The 18,883-nt window shown below is 48.2% G+C and overlaps 1 protein-coding gene across 2 annotated transcripts in view; it reads left to right on the top strand.

Annotated features, from left to right (window-relative positions):
- LOC140419118 (glycoprotein hormones alpha chain-like) overlaps positions 1–18,883 on the top strand; it is an 88,801-nt gene that overhangs the window by 24,907 nt on the left and 45,011 nt on the right. Inside the window, exons 2-3 of one of the 2 annotated variants that reach the window (XM_072502882.1) lie at positions 4,326–4,442; positions 15,868–15,979. In XM_072502882.1, coding sequence (XP_072358983.1) covers positions 4,326–4,442; positions 15,868–15,979 — 229 coding nt within the window. The remainder of the gene's footprint in view (positions 1–4,325; positions 4,443–15,867; positions 15,980–18,883) is intronic. The other variant, XM_072502890.1, reaches the window with a different exon arrangement.

The raw sequence follows: 18,883 nt of genomic DNA on the forward strand, positions 1-18,883 counted from the left end.
TCCGAAATGGCTATAGCCGTATACTCCGTCCCCCTCACCTTCGGGATCAACGCCCTTCCCAAAACAAAAAAGTCTATTCGCGAATAAACTTTGTGGACATAGGAGAAAAACGAAAACTCCTTACTCCTAGGTCTGCTAAATCTCCACGGGTCTACTCCTCCCATCTGCTCCATAAAATCTTTAAGCACCTTGGCTGCAGCCGGCCTCCTTCCAGTCCTGGATCTCGACCTGTCCAGCCCTGGCTCCAGCACCGTATTAAAATCTCCCCCCATTACCAACTTTCCCACCTCTAGGTCCGGGATGCGTCCTAGCATGCGCCTCATAAAACTGGCATCATCCCAGTTCGGGGCATATACGTTTACCAAGACCACCGCCTCCCCCTGTAATTTGCCACTCACCATCACGTATCTGCCCCCGCTATCCGCCACTATGGTCTTTGCCTCAAACATAACCCGCTTCCCCACTAGTATAGCCTCCCCCCTGTTTTTCGCATCTAGCCCCGAATGAAACACCTGCCCCACCCATCCTTTGCGTAGTCTAACCTGGTCTATAAGTTTCAAGTGCGTCTCTTGTAACATAACCACGTCTGCCTTAAGTTTCTTAAGGTGTGCGAGTACTCGTGCCCTCTTTATCGGCCCGTTCAGCCCTCTCACATTCCACGTGATCAACCGGGTTGGGGGGCTTTTTACCCCCCCCCTTTTTCCAGCTCCTCACCCGGTTCCCACGCAGCTGTGTCCCCCCCCCCAGGCGGTGCCCCCCCCACCCACCCCACCCCATTCCGGCTCCCCCCTCTCCCCAGCAGCAGCAACCCAGTAACTCCCCCCTCCCACCCCCCCCCCCCCACTAGATCCCCCACTAGCGTAGTTACACCCCCCATGTTGCTCCCAGAAGTCAGCAAACTCTGGCCGACCTCGGCTTCCCCCCGTGACCTCGGCTCGCACCGTGCGACACCCCTCCTTCCTGCTTCCCTATTCCCGCCATGATTATCATAGCGCGGGAACAAAGCCCGCGCTTCCCTTTTGGCCCCGCCCCCCCATGGCCAACTCCCCATCTCCTCCACCTCCCTTCCTCCCTCCGCCACCACCTGTGGAAGAGAGAAAAGTTACCGCATCGCAGGATAAATTAACATAAAACTCATCTTTCCCCCCTTTTTTCCCCCTCTTCGCCCCCCATACTCGCCCCACCACTTTGTTTCAAACGTTCTTTTTTAATAACCCGCTTATTCCAGTTTTTCTTCCATAATAAAAGTCCACGCCTCATCCGCCGTCTCAAAGTAGTGGTGCCTCCCTTGATATGTGACCCACAGTCTTGCCGGTTGCAGCATTCCAAATTTTATCTTCTTTTTGTGAAGCACCGCCTTGGCCCGATTAAAGCTCGCCCTCCTTCTCGCCACCTCCGCACTCCAGTCTTGATATACGCGGATCACCGCGTTCTCCCACCTACTGCTCCGAGTTTTCTTTGCCCATCTGAGGACCATCTCTTTGTCCTTAAAACGGAGGAATCTCACCACTATGGCTCTAGGAATTTCTCCTGCTCTCGGTCCTTGCGCCATCACTCGGTATGCTCCCTCCACCTCCAGCGGACCCGCCGGGGCCTCCGCTCCCATTAACGAGTGCAGCATCGTGCTCACATATGCCCCGAGTCTGCTCCTTCTGCACCTTCAGGAAGACCAAGAATCCTTAAATTATTCCTCCTCGCGTTATTCTCCAGCACCTCCAGTCTTTCCACACGTCGTTTATGGTGTGCCTCGTACATCTCCGTCTTCACCACCAGGCCCTGTATATCGTCCTCGTTCTCGGCAGCCTTTGCCTTCACGACCCGAAGCTCCCGCTCCTGGGTCTTTTGCTCATCCTTTAGCCCTTCGATCGCCTGTAATATCAGGGCCAACAGCTCCTTCTTTATTTCCTTTTTAAGTTCTTCCACGCAACATTTCAAAAACTCTTGTTGTTCAGGGCCCCATGTTAAACTGCCACCTTCCGCCGCCATCTTGGTTCTTTCTTGCCTTCCTTGCCGCTGCTCCAAAGGATCCACTGCAATCTGGTCACTTCCCTCTCCTTTTTCCATCCGTTTCTAGGGGGGATTCCCTTCTGGTTTACCGCACAGTGCTTCTAGCCGTTAAAATTGCCGTTGGGGCTCTTATTAAGAGCCCAAAAGTCCGTTCCACCGGGAGCTGCCGAAACGTGCGACTTAGCTGGTCATCGCCGCACCCGGAAGTCGTGTCTGTAAATCTTGATGCTGCTCTCCTTGCTGCCATCTTGTTGGCTGGTATGGTGTGTGTGGGGAGTGATGTGTGTATATGCGGCTGCAGTTGTCAGCGTCCCGAGGGTCAATCGCGAATCCGTCGAATCCAGCACCGTTTCTCATTGGAATCGATCGTGGTCCTCGTGGCGCCGGTGCTAACCCCTGAACTGTCAGTTGATTAGTCCAGATGCGGCGTCAATTTTGCTGATGTAGAACTCCACTAATCCTGCCACGGCGTCAACACAGGACGTCTCCGGGACGGAGAATCCGGCCCCTTGTGTTTCAGCACTGCCTCGTCAATCGCCTCGCAATATAATAATGAGACTTATTACACGCAATATTTGAGCGGTAGAAATTTACAAAGTAAAAATGAGAATGATATTACCCATTGTTGTCCTTTGGGTCGTAAGCATGGCCCATTCCCCATTTCTTCTACTCACATGTACATTTGGATATATATAAATCGGTGCCCCTCATGACCCTATTGGACTGAAAATAGCCAAAAGTTTCTGGAATAGAAGAATCAAAACTGCCAAAATCTCTATCCAATCATGTCTCTTTATGCTCTATTCTACCCAATTATGAGCCGGGCAAGTTCTGTCTCCAGGAGACAAAGACCTTGCATGTCGTAGCTGTTTCATGGTGATGGTCATGCAACTCAGGATCTTGATGATAACAAGATTTCAAACTGCATGAGAGGTTCGTTCATGGAAATTCATCAAAATGATGTACAATTGATTATGTTTCAACAGTTTACAAAAGCTTTGTTTCTTCTAACATTCAGAAGAGAGTTTCCCTTGTTCTTAGGTAGAAGAAGTTTAATTTTTTAACTCCAATGCCAGGTCTGATGCACTCAAACCTTGAGCCAGCAGAAAATCCAAGGCAGTATGTTTTTGCGCAAATGAACTTTTCAGCCAAATGTTTGGGATCATTTAACTCTTGCAATGTCTAACCCCTTTAAATACCTGTAAATGTCCATATTCTTACTGTTAAAATGCCACAAACAGTAATGTAATGACAGGAGCGGCACAGTGGCGCAGTAGTTAGCACTGTCGCCTCATGGCGTTGAGGACCCAGGTTTGATCACGGCCCCGGGTCACTGTCCATGTGGAGTTTGCATATTCTCCCCGTATCTGCTTGGGTCTCACCCCCACAACTCAAAGATGTGCAGGGTCGGTGGATGATCCATTGGGCAAAAAAGAATTGGATATGCAAAATATAAAGAACATAGCAATGTAATGATGACCAGAAAATCTATTATTGTGATATTGATTGAGAGATAAATATTGGCCAACACACTGGAGATTTATTTCCTGCTTTTTTTCTGAACAATGCTATGGAATCTTTTACCTCCACATGAGAGGGCAAATGGGGCCTTGATTAAAAGATGACACCTCTGACAGTACAGCACTCCTTCAGTACTGCAATGAACTATCAGTCTTGATTCTTGTGCTTGAGACATGAAATGAGATTTGAGGTGAAGACACTATTAGTTGAACCTCATTGATTGATTAAGGGGGGATAGTTTACTACTTTTGCAGTCAGAGGTTCTCACTTCTAATTTTGACCAAGGCATTTCCGCACTGCATAGAATGCATAGAATTTACAGTGCAGAAGGAGGCCATTCGGCCCATCAAGTCTGCACCGGCCCTTGGAAAGAGCACCCTACCCAAGCCCACACCGCCAGCCAATTCCCGTAACCCAGTAACCCCACCCCACCTTTTGGACACTAAGGGCAATTTAGCATGGCCAATCCACCTAACCGGCACATCTTTGGACTGTGGGAGGAAACTGGAGCACCCGGAGGAAACCCACGCAGACACGGGGAGAACGTGCAGACTCCGCACAGACAGTGACCCAAGCCAGGAATCGAACCTAGGACCCTGGAGCTGTGAAGCAATTGTGCTAACCACTATGCTACCGTGCTTCCCACTGCGGCAGGAACCTGACCAAAAATGTTCAAATCAGGAAAGATGGGCATAGATTCGGGAGGTGACTATGTGTTCAAGAAATTTAAAGAGGAAGGGGAGGTTGGAGATAGAACAATACTTTGCAAAGACAGGTCAAGGATCATTTTCTTTTAGGAGGTGATGGACGGGCTGAGGACAGTATCAGAGGAAATAGAACCATTTATAACATCAGCAAGAAGTATGGTCAGGAAAGGGAGCTGCATAGTATGGAGACCCAGGAGGCCTGAGAAGGTAAGTAAACAAGGTTTATTTAGGTAAACAAAAAACGGCCTCTACGGCAGCGTACACACAATAGGCCGTAGTTGGGACTACCAGAATGATGGTCCCAATCTGGGCCAGCTTTTATAAAGCAAGAAAACTGGTCCCAGCTGGGCGGGCCTCTGTCTACAAATAGGGTGCTCGTATTAGACCATAAGACATAGGAGCAGAATTAGGCCACTTGGCCCATCGAGTCTGCTCCGCCAATTTAATCATGGCTGATATTTTCTCATCCCCATTGTCCTGCCTTCTCCCCATAACCCCGGATCCCCTTATTAATCAAGTACCTATCTATCTCTGTCTTAAAGACACTCAGTGAATTGGCCTCCACAGCCTTCTGCGGCAAAGAGTTCCACAGATTCACCACCGTCTGGCTGAAAAAATTCCTCCTCATCTCTGTTTTAAAGGATCGTCCCTTTAGTCTGAGATGGTGTCCTCTGGTTTTAGTTTTTCCTACAAGTGGAAACATCCTCTCCACGTCCATTCTATCCAGGCCTCGCAGTATCTTGTAAGTTTCAATAAGATCCCCCCTCATCCTTCTAAACTCCAACGAGTACAAATAACAAAGAAAAGTACAGCACAGGAACAGGCCCTTCGGCCCTCCAAGCCTGTGCCGACCATGCTGCCCATCTAAACAAAAGTCTTCTACACTTCCTGGGTCCGTATCCCTCTATTCCAATCCTATTCATGTATTTGTCAAGATGCCCCTTAAATGTCACTATCGTCCCTGTTTCTACCATCTCCTCCGGCAGCGAATTCCAGGTACCCACTACCCTCTGTGTAAAAAACTTGCCTCGTACATCTCCTCTAAACCTTGCCCCTCGCACCTTAAACCTATGCCCCCTAGTAATTGACCCCTCTACCCCGGGGAAAAGCCTCTGACTATCCACTCTGTCTATGCCCCTCATAATTTTGTAGACCTCTATCAGGTCGCCCCTCAACCTCCGTCGTTCCAGTGAGAACAAACCGAGCTTATTCAACCGCTCCTCATAGCTAATGCCTTCCATACCAGGCAACATTCTGGTAAATCTCTTCTGCACTCTCTCTAAAGCCTCCACATCCTTCTGGTAGTGTGCCGAACAGAATTGAACACTATACTCCAAGTGTGGCGTAACTAAGGTTCTATACAGCTGCAACATGACTTGCCAATTCTTATACTCAATGCCCCAGCCAATGAAGGCAAGAGTGCCGTATGCCTTCTTGACTACCTTCTCCACCTGTGTTGCCCCTTTCAGTGACCTGTCGACCTGTACACCTAGATCTCACTGACTGTCAATACTCTTGAGGGTTCTACCATTCACTGTATATTCCCTACCTGCATTCGACCTTCCAAAATGCATTACCTCACATTTGTCCGGATTAAACTCCATCTGCCATCTCTACGCTCAAGTCTCCAAACGATCTAAATCCTGTTGTATCCTCTGATAGTCCTCATCGCTATCCACAATTCCACCAATCTTTGTGTCGTCTACAAACTTACTAATCAGACCAGTTACATTTTCCTCCAAATCATTTATATATACTAGGAACAGCAAAGGTCCCAGCACTGATCCCTGCGGAACACCACTAGTCACAGACCTCGAATCAGAAAAGCACCCTTCCATTGCTACTCTCTGCCTTCTATGACCTAGCCAGTTCTGTATCCATCTTGCCAGCTCACCCCTGATCCTGTGTGACTTCACGTTTTGTACCAGTCTGCCATGTGGAACCTTGTCAAAGGCCTTACTGAAGTCCATATAGACAACATCCACTGCCCTACCTGCATCAATCATCTTTGTGACCTCTTTGAAAAACCCCATCAAGTTAGTGAGACACGACTTCCCCTTCACAAAACCATGCTGCCTCTCGCTAATATGTCCATTTGCTTCCAAATGGGAGTAGATCCTGTCTCGAAGAATTCTCTCCAGTAATTTCCCTACCACTGACGTAAGGCTCACCGGCCTGTAGTTCCCTGGATTATCATTGCTACCCTTCTTAAACAAAGGAACAACATTGGCTATTCTCCAGTCCTCCAGGACATCACCTGAAGACAGTGAGGATCCAAAGATTTCTGTCAAGGCCTCAGCAATTTTCTCTCTCGCCTCCTTCAGTATTCTGGGGTAGATCCCATCAGGCCCTGGGGACTTATCTACCTTAATATTTTTCAAGATGCCCAACACCTCGTCTTCTTGGATCTCAATGTGATCCAGGCTATCTACACACCCTTCTCCAGACTCAACATCCACCAATTCCTTCTCTTTGGTGAATACTGATGCAAAGTATTCATTCAGTACCTCACCCATTCCCCCTGCTCCACACATAGATTCCCTTGCCTATCCTTCAGTGGGCCAACTCTTTCCCTGGCTACCCTCTTGCTTTTTATGTACGTGTAAAAAGCCTTGGGATTTACCTTAACCCTATTTGCCAATGACTTTTTGTGGCCCCTTTTAGTCCTTCTGACTCCTTGTTTAAGTTCCTTCCTACTTTCCTTATATTCCACATAGGCTTTGTCTGTTCCCAGCCTTTTAGCCCTGACAAATGCCTCCTTTTTCTTTTTGATGAGGCCTACAATATCTCTCGTTATCCAAGGTTCCCGAAATTGGCTATATTTATCCTTCTTCGCCACAGGAACATGCCGGTCCTGAATTCCTTTCAACTGACATTTGAAAGCCTCCCACATGTCAGATGTTGATTTACCCTCAAACATCCGCCCCTAATCTCGGTTCTTCAGTTCCCGCCTAATATTGTTATAATTAGCCTTCCCCCAATTTAGCATATTCACCCTAGGACCACTCTTATCCTTGTCCACCAGCACTTTAAAACTTACTGAATTGTGGTCACTGTTCCCGAAATGCTCCCCTACTGAAACTTCTACCACCTGGCTGGACTCATTCTCCAATACCAGGTCCAATACAGCCCCTTCCCTAGTTGGACTATCTACATATTGTTTTAAGAAGCCCGCCTGGATGCTCTTTACAAACTCTGCCCCGTCCAAGCCCCTAGCACTAAGTGAGTCCCAGTCAATATGGGGAAGATGAAGTTTCCCATCACAACAACCCTGTTGCTTTTTCTCCTTTCCAAAATCAGTCTACCTATCTGCTCCTCTATCTCTCGCTGGCTGTTGAGAGGCCTGTAGTAAACCCCCAACATTGTGACTGCACCCTTCTTATTCCTGATCTCTACCCACATAGCCTCGCTGCCCTCTGAGGTGTCCTCCCGTAGTACAGCTGTGATATTCTCCCTAACCCGTAGCGCAACTCTGCCACCCCTTTTACATCCCCCTCTATCCCGCCTGAAACATCTAAATCCTGGAACGTTTAGCTGCCAATCCTGTCCTTCCCTCAACCAGGTCTCTGTAATGGCAACAACATCATAGTTCCAAGTACTAATCCAAGCTCTAAGTTCATCTGCCTTACCTGTTATACTTCTTGCATTAAAAGAGGACAGACCCAGAGTCCTCAAACGTTCCTCATACGACAAGTTCTTTATTCCAGGGATCATTCTTGTGAACCCCCTCTGGACCCTTTCCAAGGCCAGCACATTCTTCCTTAGATACAGGGCCCAAAACTGCTCACAATACTCCAAATGGGGTCTGACCAGAGCCTTATACAGCCTCAGAAGTACATCCCTGGTCTTGTATTCTAGCCCTCTTGACATGAATGCTAACATTGCATTTGCCTTCTTAACTGCCGGCTGAACCTGCACATTAACCTCAAGAGAATTGTGAACAAGGACTCCCAAGACCCTTTGAGCGTCTGCTTTCCGTAGCATTTCCCCATTTAGAAAATAGTCCATGCCTAAATTCCTCCTTCCAAAGTGCATAACCTCACACTTTTCCACATTGTATTTCATTTGCCAGTTCATTGCCCACTCTCCAAGCCTGTCCAAGTCCTTTGCAGCCCCCTTGCTTCCTCAATACTACCTGTCCCTCTACAGATCTTTGTATCATCTGCAAACTGAGCAACAGTGCCTTCAGTACCTTCTTTTGTTTGTACTGAGTGCTGAATTTGGTGCTTTTTGAGTGCTACAGTAAGAGTTTGGTGACCGAGGGAGTATAAGGCTTCATTTCTTTCTAAAGTTTAGTCTTTCTTTTATTTTGTTAATTAACTTAAAAGTTGCTGTTTGGTTTAGAAGAAGGTGAATTTTCAATAAGCTTTAAACAGGCTTCTACTTGTAGGCACTTGCAGCTGGAGCTTGTTAATTAGTTAATTGGATTAGGCCAGTTTTCAGAGGCTAGATTCACAGTATAAAAGTGATCCCCTACAGTGCAGACTTTGTTTGCACAGAGTGCTGAATTTGGTGCATTTGAGTGCTATAGTAAGAGTTTGGTGACCGAGGGAGTGCTGAATTTGGTGCATTTGAGTGCTATAGTAAGAGTTTGGTGACCGAGGGAGTGCTGAATTTGGTGCATTTGAGTGCTATCGTAAGAGTTTGGTGACTGAGGGAGTGCTGAATTTGGTGCATTTGAGTGCTATAGTAAGAGTTTGGTGACCGAGGGAGTTAGGTGAGGAGGGAGTAAGGTGCTCCTTTCATTTTGTTTCCAACATTTCCGCAAAGAGTGAGAAGAGAGCCAGGAGTTTACAGAAAGTGTAGCTGACTGGGAGCAGAGTCGGAGGGCGGAGATCTAGTTAGTCCACAGGGCAGCTATATTCTGTCAGGTAAGAAGGGATGGAGGCTAGGCCAGTTGCATGCTCCTCCTGTAGGATGTGGGTGGTGAGGGATACCACCGGTGTCCCCGCTGACTATACCTGCGGGAAGTGCACCCAACTTCAGCTCCTCAAAGACCGTGTTAGGGAACTGGAGCTGAAGCTGGATGAACTTCGGATCATCCGGGAGGCAGAGGGGCTGATTGAGAAGAGTTACAAAGAGGTAACCACACCCAAGGTACAGGACAAGAATAGCTGGGTTACAGTCAGGGGGAAAAAAACAAACAGGCAGACAGTGCAGGGATCCCTCGTGGCCGTTCCCCTTCAAAACAAGTATACCGTTTTGGATGCTGTTGGGGGGGATGACCTACCGGGGGAAGGCCCTAGCGGCCAGGTCTCTGGCACTGAGTCTGGCTCTGGGGCTCAGAAGGGAAGGGGGGAGAATAGAAAAGCAATAGTTGTAGGAGATTCAATGGTTAGGGGAATTGATCGGAGATTCTGTGGTCGCGAGCGAGACTCCCGGAAGGTATGTTGCCTCCCGGGTGCCAGGGCCAGGGATGTCTCGGATCGTGTCTTCAGGATCCTTAAGGGGGAGGGTGAGCAGCCAGAAGTCGTGGTGCACATTGGTACCAACGACATAGGTAGGAAAAGGGGTGTGGAGGTAATAAACAAGTTTAGGGAGTTAGGCTGGAAGTTAAAAGCCAGGACAGACAGAGTTGTCATCTCTGGTTTGTTGCCGGTGCCACGTGATAGCGAGGCTAGGAATAGGGAGAGAGTGCAGTTGAACACGTGGCGGCAGGAATGGTGTAGGAGGGAGGGCTTCAGGTATTTGGATAATTGGAGCGCATTCTGGGGAAGGTGGGACCTGTACAAGCAGGACGGGTTGCATCTGAACCAGAGGGGCACCAATATCCTGGGAGGGAGGTTTTCTAGTACTCTTCGGGAGGGTTTAAACTAATTTGGCAGGGGAATGGGAACCGGATTTGTAGTCCAGCAACTAAGGTAGCCGATATTCAGGACGCCAAAGCATGTAGTGAGGCAGTGGGGAAGGGAACACTGACAAAGGAGAGTACTTGCAGGCACGGAGATGGGTTGAAGTGTGTATACTTCAACGCAAGAAGCATCAGGAATAAGGTGGGTGAACTTAAGGCATGGATCGGTACTTGGGACTACGATGTGGTGGCCATCACGGAAACTTGGATAGAAGAGGGGCAGAAATGGTTGTTGGAGGTCCCTGGTTATAGATGTTTCAATAAGATTAGGGAGGGTGGTAAAAGAGGTGGGGGGATGGCATTATTAATTAGAGATAGTATAACAGCTGCAGAAAGGCAGTTCGAGGAGTATCACCCTATTGAGGTAGTATGGGTTGAAGTCAGAAATAGGAAAGGAGCAGTCACCTTGTTAGGAGTTTTCTATAGGCCCCGCAATAGTAGCAGAGATGTGGAGGAACAGATTGGGAAACAGATTTTGGAAAGGTGCAGAAGTCATAGGGTAGTAGTCATGGCGACTTTAACTTCCCAAATATTGAGTGGAAACTCTTTAGATCAAATAGTTTGGATGGGGTGGTGTTTGTGCAGTGTGTCCAGGAAGCTTTTCTAACACAGTATGTAGATTGTCCGACCAGAGGAGGGGCAATATTGGATTTAGTACTGGGTAATGAACCAAGGCAAGTTAATAGATTTGTTAGTGGGGGAGCATTTTGGAGATAGTGACCACAATTCTGTGACTTTCACTTTAGTAATGGAGAGGGATAGGTGTGTGCAACAGGGCAAGGTTTACAATTGGGGGAAGGGTAAATACGATGTTGTCAGACAAGAATTGAAGTGCATAAGTTGGGAACATAGGCTGTCAGGGAAGGACACAAGTGAAATGTGGAACTTGTTCAAGGAACAGGTGCTACGTGTCCTTGATATGTATGTCCCTGTCAGGCAGGGAAGAGATGATCGAGTGAGGGAACCATGGTTGACAAGAGAGGTTGAATGTCTTGTTAAGAGGAAAAAGGAGACTTAAACAATCTTTGGCGGGTAGGATCAAGGAAAACCCTAAGGCCTTTTACACATGTGAGAAATATGAGAATGACTAGAGCGAGGGTAGGTCCGATCAAGGACAGTAGCGGGAGATTGTGTATTGAGTCTGAAGAGATAGGAGAGGTCTTGAACGAGTACTTTTCTTCTGTATTTACAAATGAGAGGGGCCATATTGTTGGAGAGGACAGTGTGAAACAGATTGGTAAGCTCGAGGAAATACTTGTTAGGAAGGAAGATGTGTTGGGCATTTTGAAAAACTTGAGGATAGACAAGTCCCCCGGGCCTGCCGGGATATATCCAAGGATTCTATGGGAAGCAAGAGATGAAATTGCAGAGCCGTTGGCAATGATCTTTCCGTCCTCACTGTCAACAGGGGTGGTACCAGGGGATTGGAGAGTGGCGAATGTCGTGCCCCTGTTCAAAAAAGGAACTAGGGATAACCCTGGGAATTACAGGCCAGTTAGTCTTACTTCGGTGGTAGGCAAAGTAATGGAAAGGGTACTGAAGGATAGGATTTCTGAGCATCTGGAAAGACACTGCTTGATTAGGGATAGTCAGCACAGATTTGTGAGGGGTAGGTCTTGCCTTACAAGTCTTATTGAATTCTTTGAGGAGGTGACCAAGCATGTGGATGAAGGTAAAGCAGTGGATGTAGTGTAAATGGATTTTAGTAAGGCATTTGATAAGGTTCCCCATGGTAGGCTTATGCAGAAAGTAAGGAGGCATGAGATAGTAGGAAATTTGGCCAGTTGGATAACGAACTGGCTAACCGATAGAAGTCAGAGAGTGGTGGTGAATGGTAAATATTCAGCCTGGATCCCAGTTACCAGTGGCGTACCACAGGGATCAGTTCTGCGTCCTCTGCTGTTTGTGATTTTCATTAATGACTTGGATGAGGGAGTTGAAGGGTGGGTCAGTAAATTTGCAGACAATACGAAGATTGGTGGAGTTGTGGATAGTGAGGAGGGCTGTTGCCAGCTGCAAAGAGACATAGATAGGATGCAGAGCTGGGCTGAGAAGTGGCAGATGGAGTTTAACCCTGAAAAGTGTGAGGTTGTCCATTTTGGAAGGACAAATATGAATGCGGAATACAGGGTTAACGGTAGAGTTCTTGGCAATGTGGAGGAGCAGAGAGATCTTGGGGTCTATGTTCATACATCTTTGAAAGTTGCCACTCAAGTGGATAGAGCTGTGAAGAAGGCCTATGGTGTGCTCGCGTTCATTAACAGAGGGATTGAATTTAAGAGCCGTGAGGTGATGATGCAGCTGTACAAAACTTTGGTAAGGCCACATTTGGAGTACTGTGTACAGTTCTGGTCGCCTCATTTTAGGAAGGATGTGGAAGCTTTGGAAAAGGTGCAAAGGAGATTTACCAGGATGTTGCCTGGAATGGAGAGTAGGTCTTACGAGGAAAGGTTGAGGGTGCTAGGCCTTTTCTCATTAGAACGGAGAAGGATGAGGGGCGACTTGATAGAGGTTTATAAGATGATCAGGGGAATAGATAGAGTAGGCAGTCAGAGACTTTTTCCCCGGGTGGAACAAACCATTACAAGGGGACATAAATTTAAGGTGAATGGTGGAAGATATAGGGGGGATGTCAGAGGTAGGTTCTTTACCCAGAGAGTAGTGGGGGCATGGAATGCACTGCCTGTGGAAGTAGTTGAGTCGGAAACATTAGGGACCTTCAAGCAGCTATTGGATAGGTACATGGATTACGGTAAAATGATATAGTGTAGATTTATTTGTTCTTAAGGGCAGCACGGTAGCATTGTGGATAGCACAATGCTTCACAGCTCCAGGGTCCCAGGTTCGATTCCGGCTTGGGTCACTGTCTGTGCGGAGTCTGCACGTCCTCCCCGTGTCTGCGTGGGTTTCCTCTGGGTGCTCCGGTTTCCTCCCACAGTCCAAAGATGTGCAGGTTAGGTGAATTGGCCAATGGTAAATTGCCCTTGGTGTTGGGTGGAGGTGTTGAGTTTTGGTAGGGTGCTCTTTCCAGGAGCCGGTGCAGACTCAAAGGGCCGAATGGCCTCCTTCTGCACTGTAAATTCAATGATAATCTATGATTAATCTAGGACAAAGGTTCGGCACAACATCGTGGGCCGAAGGGCCTGTTCTGTGCTGTATTTTCTATGTTCTATGTTCTTCCAGATCATTCATGTATATTGTAAAAAGTTGTGGTCCCAGCACAGACCCGTGAGGCACACCACTAGTCACCGGCTGCCATCCTGAAAAAGACCCCTTTATCCCTACTCTCTGCCTTCTGCCAATCCTCTATCCATGCCAGGATCTTATCCTGAAAACCATGAGCTCTTAACTTGTTTAACAGTCTCCTATGCGGCACCTTGTCAAAGGCCTTCTGGAAATCTAAGTAAATCACATCCACTGGTTCTCCTTTGTCTAACTTCCTTGTTACCTCCTCAAAGAACTCTAACAGATTTGTCAGACACCACCTCCCTTTGACAAAGCCGTGCTGACTCAGCCTATTTTACCATGCACTTCCAAGTGGGTCGCGATCTCATCTTTAATAACAGACTCTAAAATCTTACCAATGACCGAAGCCAGGCTAACCGGCCTATAATTTACCGTCTTCTGCCTCCCTCCCTTCTTAAACAGTGGTGTTACATTAGCCACCTTCCAGTCCTTTGGGACCCTTCCTGCCTCCAGTGATTCCTGAAAGATCATCACTAATGCCTCCACAATTTCCTCAGCTATCTCTTTTAGGACACTGGGGTGTAGTCCAGCTGACTTATCCATCTTCAGACCTTTCAATTTCCCCGGAACATTCTCCTCAGTAATGGTCACTGCACTAACCACTGCCCCCTGGTTCTCCTGGAGTTCTGGCATCCCACTGGTGTCTTCCACCGTGAAGACTGATGCAAAGTAACTATTCAATTCGTCTGCCATTTCTTTGATTCCTATTATTACTTCTCCAGCCACATTTTCTAGTGCTCCGATGTCTATTTTTGCCTCTCTCTTACCTTTTATATATTGAAAAAATCTCTTCCTATCTTCCTTTTTTATTACTAGCGTGCTTGCACTCGTACTTCATCTTCTCTCCCCTTATTGGTTTTTTAGTTGTCCTCTGCTCGCTTTTAAAGGCTTCCCAATCCTCTGGTTTCCCACTAATTCCCACTTTGTATGCTTTTTCTTTAGCCTTTATGCTGTCCTTGACATCCCTCAGCAGCCATGAATGCCTTGTCCTCCCCTCAGCATGTTTCCTCCTCCTTGGGATGAATTTCATGGGGAGATAATTTAGCGTACCCCTATGGGCTTCATACAGGTGGTGAGCAATCATGCCAAGTCATCATGAATCACAGAATTGATACAGCATGGAAGGAGGTAATTCGGTCCATCTTGTCTGCACCGGGCTCACCAAATGAGCATCATGACTTAGTACCATTCCATTGCCTTTTCCCCGTTCCCCTGCACATTGTTTCTATTCAAATAATCATGTAATGCCCTCTTGAATCCCACGATTGAACCTGCCTCCACCTCACAATCAGGGAGTGCATTTCAGACCCCATCCACTTGTTATGTGAAAAAGCTTTTTCTCAATCACACTTCCTTCCTTTGCAAATCACTTTAAATCTGTACCATCTTGTCCTTGATCCTTTATTGAGCAGGAATAGTCTCTCCCTATCTGCTCTGTCCACCCTGCTCATGATTTTAAACATTTCTATAAAATCTCCTCTCGGCCTTCTTCTCTCCAAGGAGAACAGTCCCAACCTCTCCAAACTATCCTCATAACTGAAGTTTCTCATCCCTGGAACCATTCTTGTCAACATCTTCTGAACTCTGTTCACATCCTCTAAAATGTGGCACCCAGAACTGTACACAATAACTCAGCTGAGGTCTAACTAGTGTCTTGTATAAGTTCAGCATAACCTCCTTGTTCTTGTATTCTATACCCCTGTAAATAAAGCCCAGGATACTGTATGCTTTATTAACTGCTCTCTGCACCTGTCCTGCTACCTTCAATGATTGATGTACATACACAACCAGGTCCCTCTGCCCCTGAACCGTTTTAAGAATTGTATTCCTTATTTTATATTGTCTCCATGTTCTTCCGACCATAATGCATCAACTCACACTTCTCGGCATAGAACTTCAGCTGCCACTCACCTGCCCACTCCATGTCCTTTTGAAGTTCTACACTGTCCTCCTCACAGTTTACATTATTTCTCAGTTTTATATCTTCCACAAACTTTGAAATTGTCCCCTGCACACCAATATCTAGAACATTAATGTATCAGGAAAAGCAGGGGTCCCGATACCGACCCTGGGGGACATCACTACAAACCTTCCTCCCGTCCAAAAAATATGCATTGACTGTCACACTGTTTCCTATTATTCAGCCAATTTTGTAACCATGTTGTTACTGTCCCTTTTATTCCCTGAGCTATAACTTTTCTCACAAGCCTGTTTGTGTGGCATTGTATCAAATGCCCTTTGAAAGTCCATGAACACCACATCAACAGCATTACCCTCATCGACCCTAGAGGTTGACCTTTTGGACAAAACCATCTTGGAAAGATCACAAAGAGAGACAGAAGAGAAACTAAAGCAAGTTATGAGTTCAGGATGAGGGCATTGGAATCTTGGGTGAAGCATGATGATGGTCCAGTGGAATTAAGGACTGGTTGGTCGCAGAGGTAGCTGAACAGAAATGGTTCAGTGTACTATAGATTAATTTGACCATATAATAATACTAATTATTTGTAATGATTGTTGTTGTTTGTGTTTCAGCCCAAGTACAGGATGACCCGTTACATGAAGTGTGGTGGACTGGCTTTGGTTGTTCTTCTCATGGTAGAACAGGGTGTCCGTTCCTTTCCTGAAGTGGAGGCTTCAGCACCGGGTGAATATCACATTAGGTTTACAGCACCAGCAAGTGATTATGTTTAAACCACCACTTGGAGGAAAGATATGGTGTAGAATACCAGGAAAGAAAGCAAAAGAATACTAACACCGATAAATCCTGTAACTGTTAAAACTCAGAAGGCAAAATTTTAAACAATGCTATCCTGACCAATTGTCATTTTCAGGATAGGTAACATTTATTGACTATATAGCAAATCTCCTGTGGTTATGATGTACCGTCAATTACCACGAGACGAGAATGGTGAAACAATCAAGGCTTTATTGCACAAGATGTTGTGCCTCCTGCAGCTGGAACCAGAATGGGAGCAGCACAGGAGAGCTTACACTTTTATTCTCCGCCTGCTGGGAGGAGCCGGCAGGCTGGGATTTACTGTGGTACCTGTAATACAGGGGCAGTACCGTAATACATACAATATATCACTAGTGGTGTTTACCACATTCACCCCCTGTTTAAAAAAAAGTCCGGCGGGGGTGAAGAACAACATTACAGATTGAGTCTGTCGGGGGCTTTGACCCTCCGCTGCGATCGCCACAGTCCTGGTGGTGATGTTGGCGCCGATGTGGTCACCTGCGACTCCGGGAGTGTGTTGTCCTCTCCTTGACCACCCCATAGTGGACCCAGTGATGGGACGGATCCTGCTGGGGTGGGGACTGTGGTGAGGTTCACTGGAGGGAGGGTAGGTGGCGCAGGGGTGAACGAGGCAACCGTGGGGGGGGGCGGGGGGAGCGGTATCAGGTCGGGGGTTGTGGGTGGGGACCCAGCGGGTGCCAGGTCCCGGAGGGAGACTGTGTCCTGGCGCCCTTCGGGGTGTGCCACGTCGGCGTACTGTGGGTTTGCATGTAGGAGGCGGGCTTTCTCGACCAAGGGGTCCGATTTATGGCTCCGCACATGCTTCCGGAGGAGGACGGGTCCAGGAACTGTCAGCCATGTTAGGAGCGAGACCCCGGAGGTGGACTTCCTAGGGAAGGCAAACACACGCTTGTGAGGAGTCTCATTAGTAGCGGTGCAGAGGAGCGACCGGATGGAGTGGCGTGCGTCGGGGAGGACCTATTGCCAGCGGGAGACTGGGAGATTTCTAGACCGAAGGGCCAGCAGGACACCTTCCAGACCGTCCCGTTCTCCCTCTCCACCGGCCCGTTTCCCCGGGGGTTGTAGCTGGTCATCCTGCTCAAGGCAATGCCCTTGCTGAGCAGGAACTGACGCAGCTCATCACTCATGAAGGAGGATCCCCAATCGCTGTAGATGTAGGTGGGGAAACCGAACAGGGTGAAGATGACCGTGGCAGAAGTCATGTCGGGGCATGGGATGGCGCAGGGGAACCGGGAGTACTCATCAATTACGTTGAGGAAGTACACGTTGCAGTCGGTGGAGGGGAGGGGCCCTTTGAAGTCCATGCTGAGGCGCTCAAAGTGGCGGGAGGCCTTCACCAGGTGCACTCTATCTGGCCGGTAGAAGTGCAGCTTGCACTCTGTGCAGACCGGCAGTCTCTGGTTATGGTCCTGACCTCTTCAATGGAGCAGGGCAGGTTGCGGGTCTTGACAAAATGGAAGAACCGGTTGACCCTCGGGTGGCAGAGGTTATTGTGGAGAGCCCGGAGTCAGTCCACTTGTGCGCTGGCACATGTACTGCTGGACAGGGCATCTGGGGGCTCATTGAGCTTCCCCGGGCGATACAAGATCTCACAGTTATAGGTGGAGAGCTCGATCCTCCACCTCAAGATCTTGTCGTTTTTGATCTTGCCCCGCTGCGTATTGTTAAATGTGAAGGCAACCGACCGTTGGTCAATGAGGAGAGTGAATCTCCTGCTGGCCAGGTGATGCCGCCAATGTCGCACACATCCACAATGGCTTGGGCCTCCTTTTCGACAGAGGAGTGCCGGATTTCGGAGGCATGGAGGGTGCGGGAAAAGAAAGCCACGGGTCTGCCTGCCTGGTTGAGGGTGGCGGCCAGAGCTACATCTGATGCATCGCTCTCCACCCGAAAGGGGAGGGTCTCGTCGACTGCGTGCATCGTGGCTTGGCGATGTCTGCCTTGATGTGGTTGAAGGCCTGGCGGGCCTCAGCTGTCAGGGGAAAAACTGTGAACTTGATGAGTGGGCGGGCCTTGTCGGCATAATTAGGGACCCACTGGGCGTAATGTGAGGAAAACCTTGTGGTAATACCAGGTATTGCAGTACCTGAGAGGTGGATGCCCATTGGCTAGACCTAGGAGTCTACCATTGGCTAACGTACATAGCTCCGCCATGAGAGGCGGGGTATAAGAACCAATGCCGTCCCAGCAGCCTTCACTTTCAGTATTGAAGCTGCTGGGTACAGTTCTAGCTGATTAAAGCCGATTAGTTATGACTCACCTTGTCTCACGAGTAATTGATTGTGCATCAATTTAATCAGCTATTGCTTCTGAAAAGATGGATCTCCGCATCAAGCCAGAGTGCCTTCAGCTCAGTCCCCATGCAGACAACTCCGCTGCTATCTTCAAGCACTGGCTGGCGTGTTTTAAGAGCTTCGTCGACACGGCTGCCCACACCCCCACGGAAAGGCAGAAAATGCACCTTCTATGCTCCCGAGTCAGCCCTGCAATCTACCCTCTGATCGAGGAGGCGGAGAATTATGCTGCAGCTATCGAGCTGCTAGAAGGACATTACATCCGTCCCCTGAACCAGGTCTACGCCTGTCACCTGCTGGCAACCAGACGGCAGAGCCCTGAAGAAACACTGGAAGCCTTCTATCGGGCTCTACTAGTGCTAGGCCGGAACTCTGGCTGCCCAGCAGTCACGGGGAACGAGCACACGGAACATTTAATTCGGGACGCTTTTGTGGCAGGTATGACTTCCCCCGACATCCGCAGAAGGCTCCTTGAAATGGACACACTGGGCCTCAC

Source organism: Scyliorhinus torazame, chromosome 1 (genome assembly GCF_047496885.1).
Source record: "Scyliorhinus torazame isolate Kashiwa2021f chromosome 1, sScyTor2.1, whole genome shotgun sequence".
Lineage (NCBI taxonomy): Eukaryota > Metazoa > Chordata > Chondrichthyes > Carcharhiniformes > Scyliorhinidae > Scyliorhinus > Scyliorhinus torazame.